At 36.7% G+C, this 19,390-nt stretch overlaps 1 protein-coding gene across 2 annotated transcripts in view; it reads left to right on the top strand.

Moving 5' to 3' along the window:
- The window catches only part of TECRL (trans-2,3-enoyl-CoA reductase like), a 169,916-nt gene that overhangs the window by 51,271 nt on the left and 99,255 nt on the right, over positions 1-19,390 (top strand). For both annotated transcript variants that reach the window (XM_043969700.1, XM_043969702.1), the window contains exon 2: positions 2,101-2,152. In XM_043969700.1, the coding sequence (XP_043825635.1) occupies positions 2,101-2,152 (52 nt within the window). The remainder of the gene's footprint in view (positions 1-2,100; positions 2,153-19,390) is intronic.

Genomic DNA, 19,390 nt, shown 5'->3' with positions numbered 1-19,390 from the left:
CTGATGGAAGAAATCTTCAACCTTATCTAGTCTATCTTCCTCATTTCATAGGAGGAAACTGAGACCTAGAGATTAAATGACTCACTCAAGGTCACAAAGTAATAGAGAAGTGGAGAACACTGTTTAGAAATACTATTAAAATGTAAAAAGGATTTTGTTTATCCACTTTTTAAAATCATCATATATCATTCATTTCTAACAATTCAAAAATGGCTTAAAATAGATCAGGGAGTAAAAGTGGAGGACAGAGGGCAGTAGTAAGGCAAAAATGATTGAAAACTGATAAACACATCCTAAATTTCCTAGTTTCCCAGTCCAATGATTTAATTAAGCAGTGACTCCTGTGAAGCCAGAGGGGAGGGGGGGAGAGAGAGAGAGAGAGAGAGAGAGAGAGAGAGAGAGAGAGAGAGAGAGAGAGTGTGTGTGTGTGTGTGTGTGTGTGTGTGTGTGTGTGTGTGTGTGTGTGTGTGTGTGTGTGTGTTATAGGTATACTTGAAGAATTGTCAATCTTTCCATTCTGATAGTCTTCAAAGTTTTAAATAATTACAAGGAGGGGGGAAACTTTCTGATTTAGACACTAGGCACCCAGGGCTTGACTTGAGATTATGAAACCTGTTCACAGTGACTAAGGAATAGCTATTTACTGGTGATCTATAAAGGAAATGTTTTAGGGAACTCTCTCAAATAGAACAGTTTTATCGACTGGTTATTTTTAAACTATTAGACTTAGGTAGATGAATGAACACTTTTTTTTTTCATTCTTAGTAGTTTTTTCTCTTTGAAAACTTAATAGTTCAATATCTCATTTCTTTCCTTACTATGATTTCACAGCATTTCCACCCAAATCCATGGTTAAAAAAAATTTAGAAATAGCAAAAATACTATTATATGTTGTACTATTCACATTTTAAAAATAGGTTAAAATAAATATCATTCTATTGGCATGCTTTCAAATTTGCTATACTCAAATTGCTATTAAAATAAAATGCAATAATTTGATATTTACAAATATATTAATTAATACAAACACATTATACTTTTATGAAAATTGCCTTGTTCTAATCCAACTTTATTTTCATAGGGGAAATGATGGTATTAAGTTTTAAAGCATTTTGAGTGGTCAAAGATTTATGAGTTATTGATTCAATGTGGCTTTTCTCCAGAATATGCCCTAACATGTTTTCTTATTGTTTTCTATCGAATTCAATCACCTCAAATCCTTCTCATTGCCATTTATCAACTAATGAATATGCCCCAGAGAAACTAAGTAAAAGCTATTGAATGAAACAAATTGTCCCTGATAGTATTTGTTCAGTAGAAATAAAGGATTATGATGCAATCTATTTTTAAAGCTATTGTTCAAAGTTAGGTAGGTTATGACCCAAATACATGTAAAATATTCAAAGCTGTTCTGTTATTCATTTTCTATGCAAAAGATCTTTGATAAACAAAAACAAACAAATGGCTTAGTCTAAGGTTCAGAAGAAACTATGTTGTAAATAACCAGACTCTATAATAATGGCTAATTACATTATCCTTCTTCCAAGGAACCAAAAGTCAACATTATATGAGTAATCCATGTTTCTCTTGGGACATATCCACGTAGCAATCATCATGCACACCATATAGAATGGAATATATCATAATTATCTGGATCACTTGCCCCAGTCACAAAACAGTTTAGGGGAATACAGATCCCCTTTGTCCATAGGCACTCCTTCTATACTTCTGCACAAACAGTTCTGATTTGCAACACTGGCCCTGATTCCAAAGTCTTACACATTCTGAAAATAAGCCAAAATGTGAACAGTGCATGTTGAAGAAATATACAAAGCCACATCCATGGGTCGGAATCTGGTAAACAATCCATACTAAATAATGATCGAGATAAATACTGAATGATCTTGTTTTAGAGGAAACTGATCATTTAGTTAGGTTTTTGTCAAGAGTCCTACTAGCAGACTAAAGCAATCCCTATGCAACACTGGTATTGTCCCAATATTGAAGTCACTAAAATATTAATCATTTTTGTCCAAACTAGGTGAATATCAAGAACATTTAATAAAAAATTGTTTTCTTCCTCTTTTTCTAAACTTTCAGGTGTCTCCCACATCTACTCTCCGTGATGTTAAACACAAATTTCACAAAGCATGTAAGTTTTTGTTGGTTTTATGTTTAGGAACCCAAATTAGATCTCTTTTAGTTCTAATGTATCATTGATTGATTATTTCTAAGTTTAAAATCATTATTTCTATTTGTTTCTATACTAGTTTAAAAATTTTAATGGAATGAATATCTATACATGAGACATTGAGAATGCTTTGATGGATTCTTCTTGCTATCCTTTACAAATAGATATTTTGAACTTAAATATAACTAAAAAATGATTTTATAGTCTGTGTATGAATCTGTGGGGACCAATTTTTAATTGGGGAGTGTTAGCTAAGCAGCTCGCGGAAATATTGGGGTAAGGAAGGAAACTGACAGCCTCCCTCAAAACAGAACAGGATTTATTTTAACAAGAATGAACTTAAAAAAAAAAACAACACAAACAGTATCAGTACTATCAAGGGAAAGGAAATAAAATGGGTAAAGGGAAATTATACAACCTTAAAAGATACCACCACCCAGGAATCAGCTGAGAATATGCAGCAGAAGTCCTGTTGTTCCAGCGTCTTGCTAAAATGCTCAATTCTCCTCCCCCAATCCCAGAAAAACCCCACACAGCCCCAGCCAATGGGATGGCCGCTCTGACAGTCACATGACTGCCCTCACTAGGCTTCCAATCATAATTTTGCCAGGCCCATGTAGGCATAGGCGAATGGTGATGATGTGAGGTGCTAGCACCATGGCAACGGCTACAACCAGTGGGTGGAGCACTGTGCGGTTTGCGGAGCCCCAGGCCAGTGCCCGGCTGAGCCATAAAAACCTCAAATAACAATTAAATCTTTACAAATGTATTCCTTGACAGCTTATTTAACTATATTTACCTATCAAATATCTAACAATTAAAATTATCACTGTGCTCTAGGACCTGGGTCTCTGAACCCTCATTCTCAATTTCTGAAATATCCTTCTTCCGTGAATTAGGAAAGTGCTATAAAATAGGTTGAATCCTGGAGGAACCTAGGCTAAGGAGAGAGGTTAGGCTTTCCCTACATTTCCACCTATAGTGGCACCGCTATTGGTGTGATTTACCTAAAATTTTGACTCAGGACTAAAATCTCACCAAGAAGGGAAAGGGGAGTAGAACAGTTCACAATTTTAATCAAATACATGATGAGTGTTTATTTCTTATAGAGAAAAGAAATTCTAAACACAACAAACTTACACATGCACAGGCACAAAACAAAACAAAGCAAAACCTTAGAATGGGATTCAGTAACAATCCATATCTATTGTTATATTTTCTCGGAGGTTAATAACTTAAACTTCTGAATATGAAACAGATTGCAGGACTGCGGAGTAGTCCCAATTCCATTTTATCTTAGCAGTAAATTCCCTCATAGTCCATGTCTCCTCTCCAGTCAAGCCAGTGTTTGGATTCTTCCTTTGGCAGGTAGTTGCCTTCTCTAAAGAAGGTACTTCCCCTGATAACTGTTATTTCCATCCAATTGTCCCAGGACCTCGGGACCTTTCAGACACTTGGGTCACTTCCACTCTTAGACTATCATTCTTTTACCACCCCCTCATAAGAAGTTCGGTGAAAGGGAGTTATTTGCCACAGAGCAGAGTAGAAGGAAGAGAGAATCAAGGGGAAAGTCAATTCTTTTTACAGTTTCACTGTACCATCAAAACTACCTGCTCAGTGACTACTGGGCATATTGTTTCACCAGCTCAAAGCACAAGAATCTTTTAACTCTGAGCCAAAAATTGCTGGAAGCAGCCAGGGACTGTATCATCTCCAATGTATGAAAATAGTATGGTTCATTGGAAAGTTCAATCCCAGGTTAAAAAGATATATTTTGAGGTTTACTTCATTGTGTTGAAGTAAACTTAGTTCTGAATTTTTCCACTGTTTGGTGATTCAAGTTCAAATGCAAGGTGATTAGGGTCTGTAATTATCAGGGTGGCTAGTGCAATTTTAAGAAATCAAAACCAAAAACAAACAAACAAACAAAGCAAAACAAAAAAAAAAATCTAGTGAGATCCAGGAGAGTTATACACAAAGAACTACTGATTGGATTTGGGAACGGGGTAGGGGTGGTGGTGGTGATGCTGGAGTTTGGGGTTTTGAGAAGGATACAAAAAAGGAGAAGTTAAATCTACGTATGCTGACCTGGAAGCATATTCAAGATATCTTTATAAACAGAGAAGTCAGGAATGTTTTCAGTTTGATGACCAGTTTTTAACATGTTAGGATTTTAGGTGGAGATAAAAATATTAAAATGTTTACTATGTTTTAAAAAAAAGGGAACGAATGTACAATGCAGTTTTTCTCAGTGTTTTAGAAACATTATGACTAGAAATAGTTCCATCTTGGGCTATCTACCAGAGTCTGAAACCTATAGAAAAGAAAGGGGGCTGAATGAGACAGAAAATGAAATGTGAAAAGTAGATCCTTTGATAGTCCTCTCTACCAAGCTTAGTGTTCAATTAGATGTGGGCTTAAATTGGTAGCATACAAAATTTTAGGTACAGTCCCAGCAATGGTGGTATACTTCCTTGGATAAAGGGGGAAGGGTATGTATGGGTCAGAAATCTGAGTTAAGAATCGAACCCAATGCCTACTTCCAAGATCAGCTCTCTGATGTTTGTTGTCTCCTTCTCTGGTTTCCTAGTAAGTGGGCAAACACAAAACTCTATTTTTACTAATATAATTGCTATGTGGTTATCAAAATAGAATATTATTTGCCATGGAAATGTATTCAGTACCAAATAATGTACACTATATCTAGCATAGTATAATATTTTCACTTTTTCTTACCTATCTGAAAATCAAACAAAGCTTAGACAGTGAGTCAAGAAGGGTTGTCATGATACTAAAGTCTAGAATTTAAGAAACCAATTGCTATGGCACTGACAAAAGGAATAAGCAAACAGGTAGAACACCTATGGGAGAATGGCATCTCTAATTGGCTCAGTTATTGTAATTTCTAAGATGTGCTACTTATGAAACTTAATACATATAATAACTAATTCTCTGCAAACATAAATGAACATATATGTAAATACTACATATATATTTCTTTCATAATCTATATATGGATATATATACAGATCATATATACATATAGGATATAAAGATACAGATCAGAAGGAAAGGGAGAGACATATGTCTTTCACAATATATATGCATATGTACACATATTTATTTATACACATATATGCATTAAAAAGTCAAAGGAATTTATATTTTATATTTGAGGTAATAGCCCTTGAAGCATCAACATATACATATATACACACACACATATACATACTTACATATAAACACATATACACATATATATGTACACACATACGGTTAAGTTATATGTATATTTAAAAGGGCATAAGAACATGTGTAATAATGAGATTATTGTCTTTCCCTGTATTATATGATATGTTTACAATCTGACAAATGTTCTCTTTTTAATCTTTATAATTTTTCTAATCATTACGATTCTATCCTTGTTCACCTGTATGTAAACCTGTAAAACACACACACACACACACACACACACACAAAAAGGTTATTTTTGCTCCTGAATCATCATGGTCATTATAGCAGAATGATATTCACTTTTTAAAAAAATTCTGCACTTGGGTTTCTGCAGGAGAGGAAAAGAAAAGGATGAAATTGAACAAAATTATAAAGAATAACAATTCAAATTTACCTTGGTTTTTAAGATGTGCAAAGTACTTTCTGCACAATAGCTTCATTAGATCGTGAATACAAGTATTACGATCCCCATTTTAGAGATTATAGGCTTTGGGAAATTATGCAATTTACCCATATTCACATAACTTACTAGGAAGTTATTGAGACAAAGTTTGAAGTTAGGTCTTCTGACTTCAGTTCTAGCACTTTGACCACTACAATATGCTGGGAAATAGGCCTTAACTAATTCAATTGTATGTTAAATTATTAAAAGTTCAAAATATTTCTATGTAGAAAAAAAAAGACAATGAAATTACATTTTGACAACATAGATGTTCTAGAAAATGAGAATAGTTGATTAGAGGAACTGACAGTAATTATCATGGGTTAGGTGTTAATATCCAAAGGCCAATTCTATGTTGTAGTATGTAGCTTGGATTCAGGCAAGCATGATTTTTTTTGGACATAATCTCGTTTTCTGCTATGTAGTATTTCATTTATCATAACTTTCTTTATTCCTCTTAACTACTCTATTGTTTCTCTGGAACTATTCTTTCTTTTGTTTGTCAACTTCTGGTAGGCCTGAGGAAACTCTCTTTCAACAATCTCTTTCCATTGAAAGTTGTAGAAGGCTGCCCGAGACACAGAGGGGTAAGGAGACTTTTATAGGTTAGACATCTGAGCTGAGAATTGAATCCAATTGTTCCTTCCTCCAAAGTCAGCTCTCTTTGATTATTCCATGCTGTATCTATACCACTGGCTCTGGAGTCCAAGGACCTGGGCTCCAATTTTACTTTTAGGTAATTACTACCTGTGTAACCTTGGACAAATCACTTAAATTTTCTAGAACTCAGTTTCTATACTTGCAAAATATTAGGGTGGTAGGTATTGTATTACATTTAAGCTTCTTTCTAGCTAGCAAGAATATGACCCTAGGAGAAGTCATGTAACCTCTCCTTGACCAAATTATACAACTGTAAAATGAAGGGTATCTCTTAGATGGTCTCTCTCTCTCTCTCTCTAGCAATTTCCATGCCTTGTTCAATGGTTCTCCAAAGTTAAGATTATTATGGTGGTGCCTATACTTATTTTCAGTCTTCTCAACTATTCAACTAAAATATCACTTGATAATCATAGAAGGGAAAAGGTATAGAAAACATAAGCATAACATAATCATATATATATACATATATATACATATACATATATATATATATATATATATATATATGATTTTTCTCTCCTTTGTTGGCCTCTGATTACTGATCTTCATTTCTAGGTTTCTTCTCTTTTTTATGGTTCATTGGGTCAGTTTACACTTTTCTTACTTCCATTTCAGATCAATTTCTTATCTTTTTTTCTCCAATGTGTAATAAACTTTTTTACTGTTTTGCCAACACATTTCTCTCAACTTAGCCACTTTTATGAGCCAAATAAAAAAATGAAGGGGAGGAGGGCAACATAGAGTGAAGAGGGAAAGCACACACACACACCAACATATAAACATATAATTTTTTCTATGGTAATTGCCAGTGGCCAAGAGAAAACACATCTGTTTCATAAAGGAGGGATACCTTTAAGATCCTCAAGTATTTTATTTAATAGAACTTAAAACAATTTAAACTTAGATAATTGAAAGTTTGTCAGTCTATTTTCCCCCTCTTTTCTATCCTTCATTTAAGGCATCTAAAATTCAATCTTCTATTTATTATCTCTCTGCTCCCCACATAGACACTTTGTCTTTGCTTGTCTGTATCCATTTCTTTGAACATTCTTGTCATTAGTCTCTCTCCTCTGCCTGGATGCTGTCTGACTTCCTGGAGAGCCCTGGTGAGGGATCTTTGTACAGCATCTGACAATACTGGCATCTCTCCATTTCCATACCCTCTCTGCTTCCTTTCTCTCTCAAGAGATTTCATCAAAGAAAGAAGCAACATTTTCCAAACTGACAGGTGAAGACTGAAAGCAGAAAAGAATGAAATGAAACCAAGTATCACAATTATTAAATTGCTTGATATTTTCCCAGAGTCTCAAGAGCTTCTCAAAACCAAGAGTTGATATTATTTATTCTAGGCCTACCACTTTTCTTCTGGTAAGTTTCACAACTGCCCTAAATTTCCTTTAATTCCACATTTATTTAGTTGATACTTTTGTTTACTGGAGGTTTGAGCTATTGGATTTCTTAAAATTTTAATTACATTTTGATCTGAGGGCATAAAGTCTCATGCCATCAGATAACTGTCTGTTCATTCTGTCACCTAAGAAATGGATTCTGGCATTCACTGTAGTATATGGACTTAATCAATAATCAAAAGGTTTATAGAAGCAATTAAATAGCAGTTTTACTTGGATAAACTAGTGTTTGAATTTTAAAAGTATTTTAATGGTTGCTTTAAAAGTAGAGAATTGTAGAATTTAGAAGGCAGAAAGACGATCTTTAGAAATGCAATTGAACACTTAATTTTACTTCTGAGACCAAGAAAGTTCTGTTGCTTTTATTGACACCTTTCCCTTTTCCCTTAATAGGGCAAAAGGCCTGACTCTTTGGGGAATTCACTTAAGGGAGAAAGAAAAAATAAATAACATTAAAAAATCTGGTAAAAATGCAACTGGTCTATTGAATAGGAAACGGATTAGATGTAGACAATAGTCAGAAGTAGAATAAATATTAGAATTATATGGTAGAAAATTATTTTTTTCTGTCTTTACTGAAAAGTTCATGTTAAAGGGATTGGTCTGGTTGTATAAATCTTATTATCCTAAAAGCTTTAGTTCAGAAAAAATTATGACGGCAAAAGGGAATGTAACTAAAAGGCCAGAACTCTACTGAAAGCCAAAAACAATGTAGAAATTATTGGTGTTCTAGGCCTCATTAAATGAAACCTGTTATGTTTAGAAATAATTATTAGAAAACTAATGTAGAGGGTCTCAGAGGTCCACTACAACTCCAGTAGCATACTAGTTTCTTGAATTGTTTTTAGGCTAGGATCAGAGCTGCCTATTTTGATAACATCTGTAGGTGACTAAAGGTTAAAACTCAGGATGTAATTTAGTTCGCTAGTAACTGACTACAGTTGAAACAGTGAAGATTGTGTAGGTACCATATTGTACTTATTTTTTTCTTCAAAGCTTTCTCAAAATGTTATTTTCTTAAAGTTAGGATTTAGATCTCATTACTTTTAATTAATAACCATACTGTTGTTTTAATAAAAGGCTTTTTGATGGAGAAATCAAACTAAGTCATCTTATCTATGAGAATAAATCTGCTATATAAAGAATGAAGCAAGGGCAGCTAGGTGGCAAAGTGGATAAAGCACTGACCCTGAATTCAGGAGGACCTGAGTTCAAATCCAGTCTCAGAAATTTGACACTTACTAGCTGTGCGACCCTGGGCAAGTCACTTAACCCTCATTGTCCTGCAAAAAGAAAGAAAGGAAAAAAGAAAGAATGAAGCAGTGCCTCATGACATAGCTCTATGTATTTTATTTTTGTTTTGTTTTGTTTTGTTTTGTTGGTTTTTTAGGGAGGCAATTGGGGTTAAGTGACTTGCCCAGGGTCACACAGCTAGTAAGTGACAAGGGTCTGAGGCCGGATTTGAACTCAGGTCCTCCTGAATCCAGGGCCGGTTCTTTATCCAATGCTCCACCTAGCTGCCACACTCTATGTATTTTAAATAGCTATTCTGGTGTAATAGTTTATTTCTGGATTCAACAGAGAGATATTGAACCTACACATCGGAACTTAAAAAAAAAAAAACCAAACAGGGGCAGCTAGGTAGCACAGTGGAAAGAGCACCAGCCCTGGAGTCTGGAGGACCTGAGTTCAAGTTATGCCTCAGACACTTAACACTTACTACCTGTGTGATCCTGGGCAAGTCACAACCCCAATTGCCTCACCCAAAAAACAAGCAAAACAAACAAACAAACAAACTGGACAGCAATTTCATTGGAATAAAGAATGAGAATTACCTGGAGTTAAGGGACTTGCTCACATGATCAGTATGTGTTAAAATAGGACTTAAAGCCAGGTCTTCTGGACTCTGAGACTAACTCTATCAATTACATAATGCTATTTCTTAGAGAATTTACCATGTTATAATTCATTGCCAACAAAACAAAGGCTACTGTACATGAAAGATAAATGCCACCCTGGGAAAGAGTCACTCAGGTTAATTTCCCCCCTGAATCCAGTTCATTTCATAGCATATGATATGGATCAATTTGACAAAGACTGAAGAATGACCAAGTTGCTCTCCTTCCACTCACATAACCTTAACAATTGAATGGAAAAAGGATGCCATTCTTACTATTTGCCATGCACCATGGTAAGTACTGGGGATACAAACATTATTAAATTTATATTCTAAAAAAGAAGAAAAGGCACATGGTCACCAACTCCAAACCACACTGTCTCCTTTGTATACTCTAACATCAGAAACTTGGACTCTGTCCCAGGAACCACCCTGAAACCAATAGGTGAATTTTCACTTAATTTTTCCCAGATCCAAGTCTTTGCCTCATTTTCCCCTGTTTACTAGAATGTAAGTTCCTAATTTTCCATGGTAGGAAGACTTTCTTCTTTCTAGGTCTCCTTTATGTTTTGTCTTCCCCATCAGAATATATAATCCTTGAGAACAGGCACTTGTCTAGAATGCTGGGGTTTTGTTGTTGTTGTTGTTTGTTTTTGTTGTTTGCTTGTTTGTTTATAAGTACATAATAAATAGTCTATTCTATCATCTCTCTCTCTCTCTCCTATCTATTTATCTATCATCTCTAATTGTAATCTATCTTCTCTAATAGTGGTGGCAGGGGAGTTTTTGGAAGTGTTGATATGATTAATGCTCTCAGATCCAGAGCATAAAAGGAATATAGGAGTGTATGCAAGGTAGCATAGCATGAATATGGCTGAGGAGTAGTGTGGTATATAGGCTAGACATTGTGAATACTTTTAGTCAGAAGCCCAGAGTCTTAGGATAGAAGATTGGAGTACCCTACTGAAGATCAAAGCTGGAATTCAGAAGTATGGCAGCATGAAGATGACTAGAGAGGGAAGAGTAAACATACTACTAGAATGTATTAAGCCACTAATTTTCATCTTAAAAACATACAAATCCTGAGTAGGATTCTACTGACAATTTATGTATGATATCAATCAAAAGGCTTCCTTTTATCTAGTTAATATATACTTGGGACTTCCAAGGCAGAGCCAAGATGACGGAGGAAAGGCAGTGAGCTCCCGAACTCATGACACGATCACTCCAAAAAACATCCAAATAACACCATAGGAATATGCCCAGAGCAGCAAAACTCACAGAAGAATGTGCTGAAATCATCTTCTAACCAAGAATGGCTTGGAAGGTCAGAAGGAGGGAGCTGCTGTGCTGATACAGGAGTCGAGCCCAACCCCACAGTCACCCTGACACAGATCCAGTCCCAGCAAGGCCTCACCAGGAAAGCAGACCCCCCAGAGCCTCTGAATCAGCTGAAGTTCCAGTGTCATTTGGAACTAAGATCACAGTCTGGTGAGATGGATGAGCCCTGGGCAGGGGGGAGACTACAGGGGTCTATGCTGGTGCTGAGGCAGAACTTGGATTTTACACCCCCGCTGAGAACCAGGAGGTAGGCTCAAGAAGCAGTGGCCCAGGTGGGAGAGGGGCACAGGCTCCTTGGAGCTAACACCCACAACACACAAAGCTGGTTGATTAGCAAGTTGGTCTTGGGTCATCTAAGGACCAGGGAACAGGCCAGGCAAGTGAAGAACCTGTGAATGACTTAGCTACTCTCAGCAGTACAATGATCCAGGACAATCCCAAGAACTAATAAGGAAGCTTACTATGCACCCCTATAGAAAGAACTGATAAAAAGAACATTTGCGGTTTGTACATATATAACCTGATTGCGATCTTGTGGAGGGGGGAGGAAAGGGAGGGAGGAAGGGAGGGAGAAAAATTTGGAACTCTAAATCTTATGAAAATGAATGTTGAAAACTACCCTTACATGTAACTGGAAAGTAAAATAAATGTTTGTTGCTGAAAAAAAATTAAAATTTAAAATTTAAAAAAAAATTTAAAAAAGAATATATACTTAGGTAGGTATAATTTCTTTGGTTCTTGGGGATTAGAGTTTATGGTTAGCTTGCATTTATATAAAGTTTTAAGGCTTATAAGGTAATTTTCATGTGTTATCTCACTGATCTTCATAAAATTTCTATGAACTAGATGATATTGTTATTATTTCCCTCTTACATATGGAAACTAAAGCTGAGCAAAGTTAAATGACTTGCTCAGGAGGAAATGGAGAGTCAATGTCCGAGGTAGGATTTGAACTCAAATATTCCTGACTCCATTAATTTATCCATTATATTACCTTGATTCCTCTAAGAGAAAGTTCTAGATCAAATTTTATCGTGAATTTGAAGACTTCTGCAGCCTGAAGAATTGAACATATGATTTCATTATCTCCAAGAGTGGTAAGGTCAGCTATTGCCTATGGTATAGAAAGCATGGGAAATTTCCTGGAATGTGTGCCAGCTACCAAACATACTCTAAGACTAACTAACCATGATGAAAATGACAGGGGTATTTCTGAGCCAGAATATCCTCACTTAGGTGCCCATACCATATCTGAAAGGCAGTTTTATGCTTATTACAAACTTGGCCCAAATAAAGGTATAAACATCTATTCAGATTGGCCTCCCCCAGCTGATCCAACATATCCTTAATTAGGGGCACAGACTATGTGTGTTCTTATTTGGCAGTACACACTCATGATGCTGGTTTCATTTAGTTTATTTTCTACATTTTATTTCAAGGAAATTATATTTCCTTCTTCTGTACAGAGGCTGCATGTCAGTATTTTCATGCTTAGCAAAAATTTGACAATCATATATACAAAATCTAGTTTATTTTGTATTTCTTTACAGCACTGTTCCCAATATCAACATGACTGGTAGGGTAAGGAGACAGTAGAATATAGACTATATTACACAGTCCCCCTTCAAGCAGGATTTAGTGAACAGCAAAGGCTTGCCAGCTTAACACTTTTTCTAGCATTTACTCTCCCTCCCCCATATTCTTCCCAATTCTCAGTCAAATCCTCCCAGAATTCTGTCATCATCTACTCCCTCAAGTCACTCTTCCAAATTTCCACAATCAAAACTCTCTGTATGGTATATTTCTCAGATTGCACAGAATTACAAAATCCCAAGCATTTAATGACAACTGCTTCCCAACTTCATGCTGAATTGACTCTGTTGTTTTCCATCTGTTCTCCTCCCTTCACCACACCTGGGGAAGTCTCCACAATTAATTCTCTAATTATACCTTCAAGGTTACATCTGATTTACTAAAAACTGAGAGTTGCACACCCAAGTAGTTTGGGGCATATAGTTGTTTTACCCTTGCCTTTATTGCTAGATCCTAATATAAACGATCATAGGATCAGGGGGCAGCTAGGTGGTGAAGCAGATAAAGCACCTGCCCTGGATTCAGGAGGACCTGAGTTCAAATCTGGGCTTGGACATTTACTGGCTGTGTGACCCTGGGCAAGTCACTTAATTCTCATTGCCCCACCAAACAAACAAACAAAAAACAATGAAAAGAGCATAGGATCATAGATTCAGAGTTGGAAGGGATTTAAAAGATCATTGAGTCCAAAACTAAAGCTTGACAGATGGGGCAACTGAGGTTTAAGCAAATTAAGTGACTTACCCAAGGCTAAACAGGTAGGAGATAGCAGAGCTGGGATTCAAACTTTGGTCATCTGAATTAAAATGGGCATCTAGATGGCACAGTGAATAAAGCACCAGTCTTCAAGTCAAAAAGGCTCATCTTGAGCTCAAATCCAACCTCAGACATTTACTAGTTGTGTGACCCTGGGCAAATCACTTAACCCTCTTTGTCTCAGTTTTTATTATCTATAAAATGAGCTAGACAAGGAAATAGCAAAGCACTCCATTATCATTGCCAAGAAAACATCAAATGGGGTCACAAAGAGTTGGACAGAAATGAAAAACAACAACTCTTAGACAAATATCTTTGGGCAGTTAGGTGGTGCAGTGGAGAAAGCCCTGGTCCTGAAGTTGAAAGGACCTCCAAATCTTACCTCAGATACTTACTAGCTGTGTGACCCTGTGCAAGTCACTTAACCCCAATTGCCTTAAACAACCAGGGCCATCTCCAGTCATCCTGATTGCCACTGGATCCAGATGGCTCTGGATCTAATTTACTGCAAATAATGACATCACCCTTCTTCAAATGTTGTTGAAGGACAAACAACAGCAACAACAACAACAACAACAATCAGAATTCAAATCCAGTCCTTTCTCTTCTTTTCAATATGACTGGATTCAGGGTCTGGTAATCAAGGTAGAGCTTAAGTTGCCTTTACTTGTTTATTTGTTTTTCTCTTTCAAAGAAGGTCTATCTTTGTTCTGCAGTGTGTGCCCATAGTCCTTATTACTGTGGAGGCTGTGATCGGTGAGACTGTTTGAGTTTAGGAGTTCTGTGAACTTCTAATTGGCCAAAGAAAAGTAGGTATCCCCTCTAAGCATCTGGTACCTCTATGGTAAACCCCTGAGGGGGAAGTCCACCAGCCTACCAAAGGAGAAAATGAGCCTAGGTTGGAATAGAGTGGGTTAAACTTTCTCCACTAATCAGTCTTGAAATTGTATTGTTAACAGCTGCTGTTCTTCCGGTCTGGGTGAGGTGGGGAAGTCTAATCTCAAATAAACAGAAGTTCTGGAGCTGAGGTAGGAAATATGGCTAGTAAGATAAACATTTAGCAGGTCTTGGTGATGAGGAATTCCTGGAGAGCCTAGTCATCAGATTAGTTTGTTTTGGTCTTCCCTGTCTCCATAGAGGCTCTCAATGGTAAGGGCCCTTTTACTTATATTGTACCCTATTTTTTGACTTTTAAAGTTGAGGTCTGCTCCTGGGGCACAGGGGCTACCATTGTAAACTTCTTATGCTGGGGGATAGGGGCCTGATCCCTGGCTTTCTGCTCTGAGGCCTCTGTGTTTGTGGATTCCTCACTGCCTTGGGCTTACAACCTATGCTGAGATGGTTTGATCCAGTCCTGCCTATCCTGTGGGTGGTTCCCTAACTGGCAGTTTGCCTTCTCTCCCAAGGCTGGCATGACTCACAACTGGCCTGCTGCGCTACCAGCCTGCTGAGCCAGGACCAAGGGGCCTCAGCTGCTGATCTATGCTGTGGCCTAGAGCCTCCTGCTGACTTGCCCAGACCCTCTCCATACTGCAAAGAGCTGTGCTGTGCTCCCCTTTTGCCCAAGTGAGACTGACCTTTCCTGAAATTTTCTAAATTATCTCAAGTTGTAAGATTGTGTCTCTTTTTCTTTTTGTAGGTTCTGTAATTCCAGAATCTGTTTAAAGGCTTGATTTAATATTGTTTTTGAGGGAAACTTGGGAGAGCTCAGACACCTTTCTGCCTTCTCTCTGCCATCTTGGCTCAGATTAGTTTGTAAAGGCAATTGGAGAAGAACCAGAGGAACTGAATTGTCCTATGTGAACCAAAGTGAGTAGGATAGCTATTAATTATCTCTGTGAACTTGGGGAAATCATGGCTCCCACTGGTAAAATGAAGGATTTAGATGATGACTTCAAATTTCCCTTCGAGGTTCAATGAACTTTAATAACACCAGTGCTGTACCAAGGCAGTAAAATATACTTTCGTAAGATGTACTAGAATTTTGGCAGTCACATTCCATTGCCCTGAGGTGGTGAGGATGGAGCCACAGAATATGGAGAACCTTCTAACACCTAGGACCCCCATTAATTTGAATAGTTTGCAATAGTTTGGGGGTTTTATTCTGTATTTTCACCAATTTATAACCAGATTTTCATCCTTTAAGAGCCCCATACATTTAACTTAAGAAAGCCAGGAGCTTCCTGAGGTTTTCTGACATGAATAGAGCATCCTTAGAAGGGGTAGCTTTACACTGTCCCTAGTATGCCCAATCCAAGTCTTCGCTGCTCTTCTATGGTGAAGGAAGATATCATTATTGGATCCATTCCCTCCCCCCTGCCATTGATGTCACAAAGTAGCCTGTCATTCCCTATATGCTTTGTATTCAGATATAAAAGGCAATTTAGTGGTATAGGTGATGGAGTTATTTGGTGATTAAGTGTTCCTTGAGACCTTATAGTATTGAGGAACACGGTAGAGTATAAAGAATGGTGATTTCTTTTATTCAGTCTATAATGAAATCCTGTCATCTTTCCTATTATATGTCTCTCATAACTTTTTACATTTTTCTGTATTCTATTGCTACCATCATAGTCCAAACATTGTCATTTTAGACTCAGGTTGCAGCAATTGCTTCTTACCTTCTTCCCCTCCTTTCTGACTTTCCTTCTCCAGTTGATGGCCCATAATACTACTAAGGTTATCTTTCTCATTTACCATTTCCACTGTATCACTCCTCATGAAAAATCCACAGTGTCTCCTCATTGTCCTATTGCTTCAAGTTGAAATTCCTTTTTTTTTTAATACAAGACCTTCCAGAAGCTGGAGACACATTAACTATCTAAATTTATTTCCCACTACTTCCCAATGCTTGGACTTCTCCTATCAGACTATCTTGCATACATGACATAATTTTTTGCTTCTTCTCTGCTTTTTCTCAAATATTCTCTTTTCTCTTCCCTACCCTATAAAATCTCATATAACACAAAAATCCAACTCTGGTTTCTTCCAAGAATTATTTCCCAATATTTTTTCTCTCATCTAATAGGCAAAGCCAATGTCATATCTCCTGGCTGTTAATTAATCTTCTGTAGTAGTTTCAGGCATGTTAGATTGCAAGCTCATTGGCAGCAAGATCAATTATTTATATGACTATTGTCAACCCCATAGCACTTGCAAATACCTTCAAATAACATTTGGTTGATTTAAATGGAGGAGAATTTTCTAATTCTTGGGCAAAATAGTTAAAGAAATAATATATTACTGGAAAATCTTTATCTAGTTATATGTAATAGTCACCAAACATTATAATTAAAAATGGATCTTTAAGGGGCATCTAGGTGGCACAGTGGATAGAGCACCAGCCCTGGATTCAGGAGGACTTGAGTTCAAATCTGGCCTCAGACACTTGACACTTACTAGCTGTGTTACCATGGGCAAGTCACTTAACCCACATTGCCCAAACAAAAAACTAAAAACAAAACAAAACAAAAATATATGTTTAAAAGAGTTTTCAAAAATGTGTTGGACCCCATGGCTGACTTCAAAACAGTTGTGGAAGAAAACCAAATGTGGAATTATAGTAATAGCTTTTGTGAACAGCAAGGGAAAATACAAGCAAGAAATGGAATTGCTAATGCCTAAGTCTCTTGTTTGATAGACATAAGAAAAGGTGACATTTGAAGAGAGTGAATGGCTAATGATTGACAAGCAGCTTGAGGGTCATTTGTTTCCTGACACTATGGATAAGTGAAGTTGACTGAGGCAGAAAAAAACAAAAAACCTTCATGCTCATGACTTCTTTTTATCCATCAATTGACATAGACTTTTAAGAAAAGCAGTGATGTTTTTAATCTGTTAAACTACTTTTTCCTGCAGTGATGAAGTAGATTATTTCCTACTAACTCCTAGAAAGAGCCTTGGGAAATGCTGAGCATAGACCAATGACATTAGGAGACCAATAGCTATTTGGGCCAAGTAGAAGACATATAATTTATTGTGGCAGGTCTAATACATCTAAAACCTTGCAGAGGCTGGGGGTGGGTAGATGTGACATGTTGGGGGATGAGAGGGATAAACAACACTAGATTCTACAATGTCTAAGAGAAACAACTCAAGGCTGAGAGAGCAGAGCTGTAAGGATTTATAGCAAGAAGTATGGTAGAGTAAGTGCTCTCCACATTTCTCTGCAGGGTTTTTCTAACCAGGGCTGTTGGCTGCCTTGATATTTTAGCCAAATAATTTACTCTCATGACAGATAGAAATGGTGGACAGTGGGAGGAAATTTAGATGTGGAGCATTTCACTGAAAAAGACATAGCTTCAAACAAAGAGAAAGACTCATTCCAAATAGTCATATTTTCTGGGAAAGGTTGTATGATTTTGGCAATAGGTTCATAATATGGGCTATAAGACACAAGGTGCATTGGCAGGTTATTTGTTCTTTTAAAACAAGTATCCCCAGGGTTTGTGAAACTTGTGGAAATGATGGGGCAACTCTTCTTCTGGGAACTTTAAATAGCAAAGTCCAATAAGATGCTTTCACTAGCAGGGAGTAAAATCATTGAATTTCTCTCATTGTATATTGCAATTTTAGAGTAGAGGAAAGTTAATGGAATCTGTCAGTATGGATGCCAGCAACATCAGAATTTTCCACAAATGAACATGCTGTGGACTCTAAGGTGGAATTATAGCATGTATGCCCCAGAGCTGGGCTTTACAGACCAGACCTGTCAGTCAATTAGTGAGGGTCTCTCTGTGTTTCCCAGCATTGTGAATTCAAATAAACTAGATTTGGAACAGTAAGACTGAGATGAAAAGTGAAAATATTCTCAACCTGCATTACAAATGAATCAATTATTCTCTTTTTTAAAATCACATGAAAATGGAGGGGGGCTCTTTATCCTCATTTAGCTTCTGTACTTAATTTCTCCTTACTTATAATCCATAATGTGAGGTCTCTAGGGTTTTGTATCCCCTTATGTTCTCAGCTTAGCATCCTAAGCATTGCACTTCACAATTCCTTATACTTCACCCTCTTAGTTTCCTTTTAGAAATTTTAAAGATCAGCTATACTTTAATTTTATAATATTATAAATTAAATCTAATACACATGGCATTTTATAAAATGAAGGGTACAAAAATGATTTATATAGTTCATTGTGATAGTGGCCTTCTATCTCAGTAATTAAGATCTCTTTCACCTTTAATTAGAACTCAAAACTTGTCATTACTTTTTCATTTTGGAGCACACTGTACTAAAAATTTAATTCACCTAGGAAAAGAAACATCACAAACTAAATTTGAAGAATGTTTATTCTAAAGAAGGGGTAGTGGAAAAAAAAAGAGGACATGTTCAAATAACCATTGTCTTTAATCATTTGTATGATTTTTCAATGTGGAAGTTTTGTTTTTCTCTAGAAAGAAGAATGAGGAGAGGAGGGTAGAAGTTGCAGAAATGTTCATTCAGATTTGATGTGAAGTAAAATCCCCTAATGGAGAGATCTACCCAAGCAGATTACATTGTAACTAGATAAAATATATTCCCCTTTATTAAAGATCTTTGAGTAAACACTGGGTCATCTCTTTTTAGTTATGTAATATGGAGGATCTGTATTTAGTTATCTTTTGGAAAAGATGAGAAAATAGGTCCTTTAATACTTGAAATTCTGTGATTTTATATTTTTGAAGTCCCTTTAATCTTTTTTGGTGGGCGTGGGCCAATGAGGATTAAGTGACTTGCCCAGGGTCATTCAGCTAGTAAGTCTCAAGTGTCTGAGGGCAGATTTGAACTAAGGTGCTCCTGAATCCAGGGCTAGTGTTTTATCTACTGTGCCACGGAGCTGCCCATCCCTTTTAATCTTTAATAGCAGTATTTATGATCTGTAA

Source organism: Dromiciops gliroides, chromosome 6 (genome assembly GCF_019393635.1).
Source record: "Dromiciops gliroides isolate mDroGli1 chromosome 6, mDroGli1.pri, whole genome shotgun sequence".
Lineage (NCBI taxonomy): Eukaryota > Metazoa > Chordata > Mammalia > Microbiotheria > Microbiotheriidae > Dromiciops > Dromiciops gliroides.
This window is presented reverse-complemented; position numbering and strand designations above follow the sequence as displayed.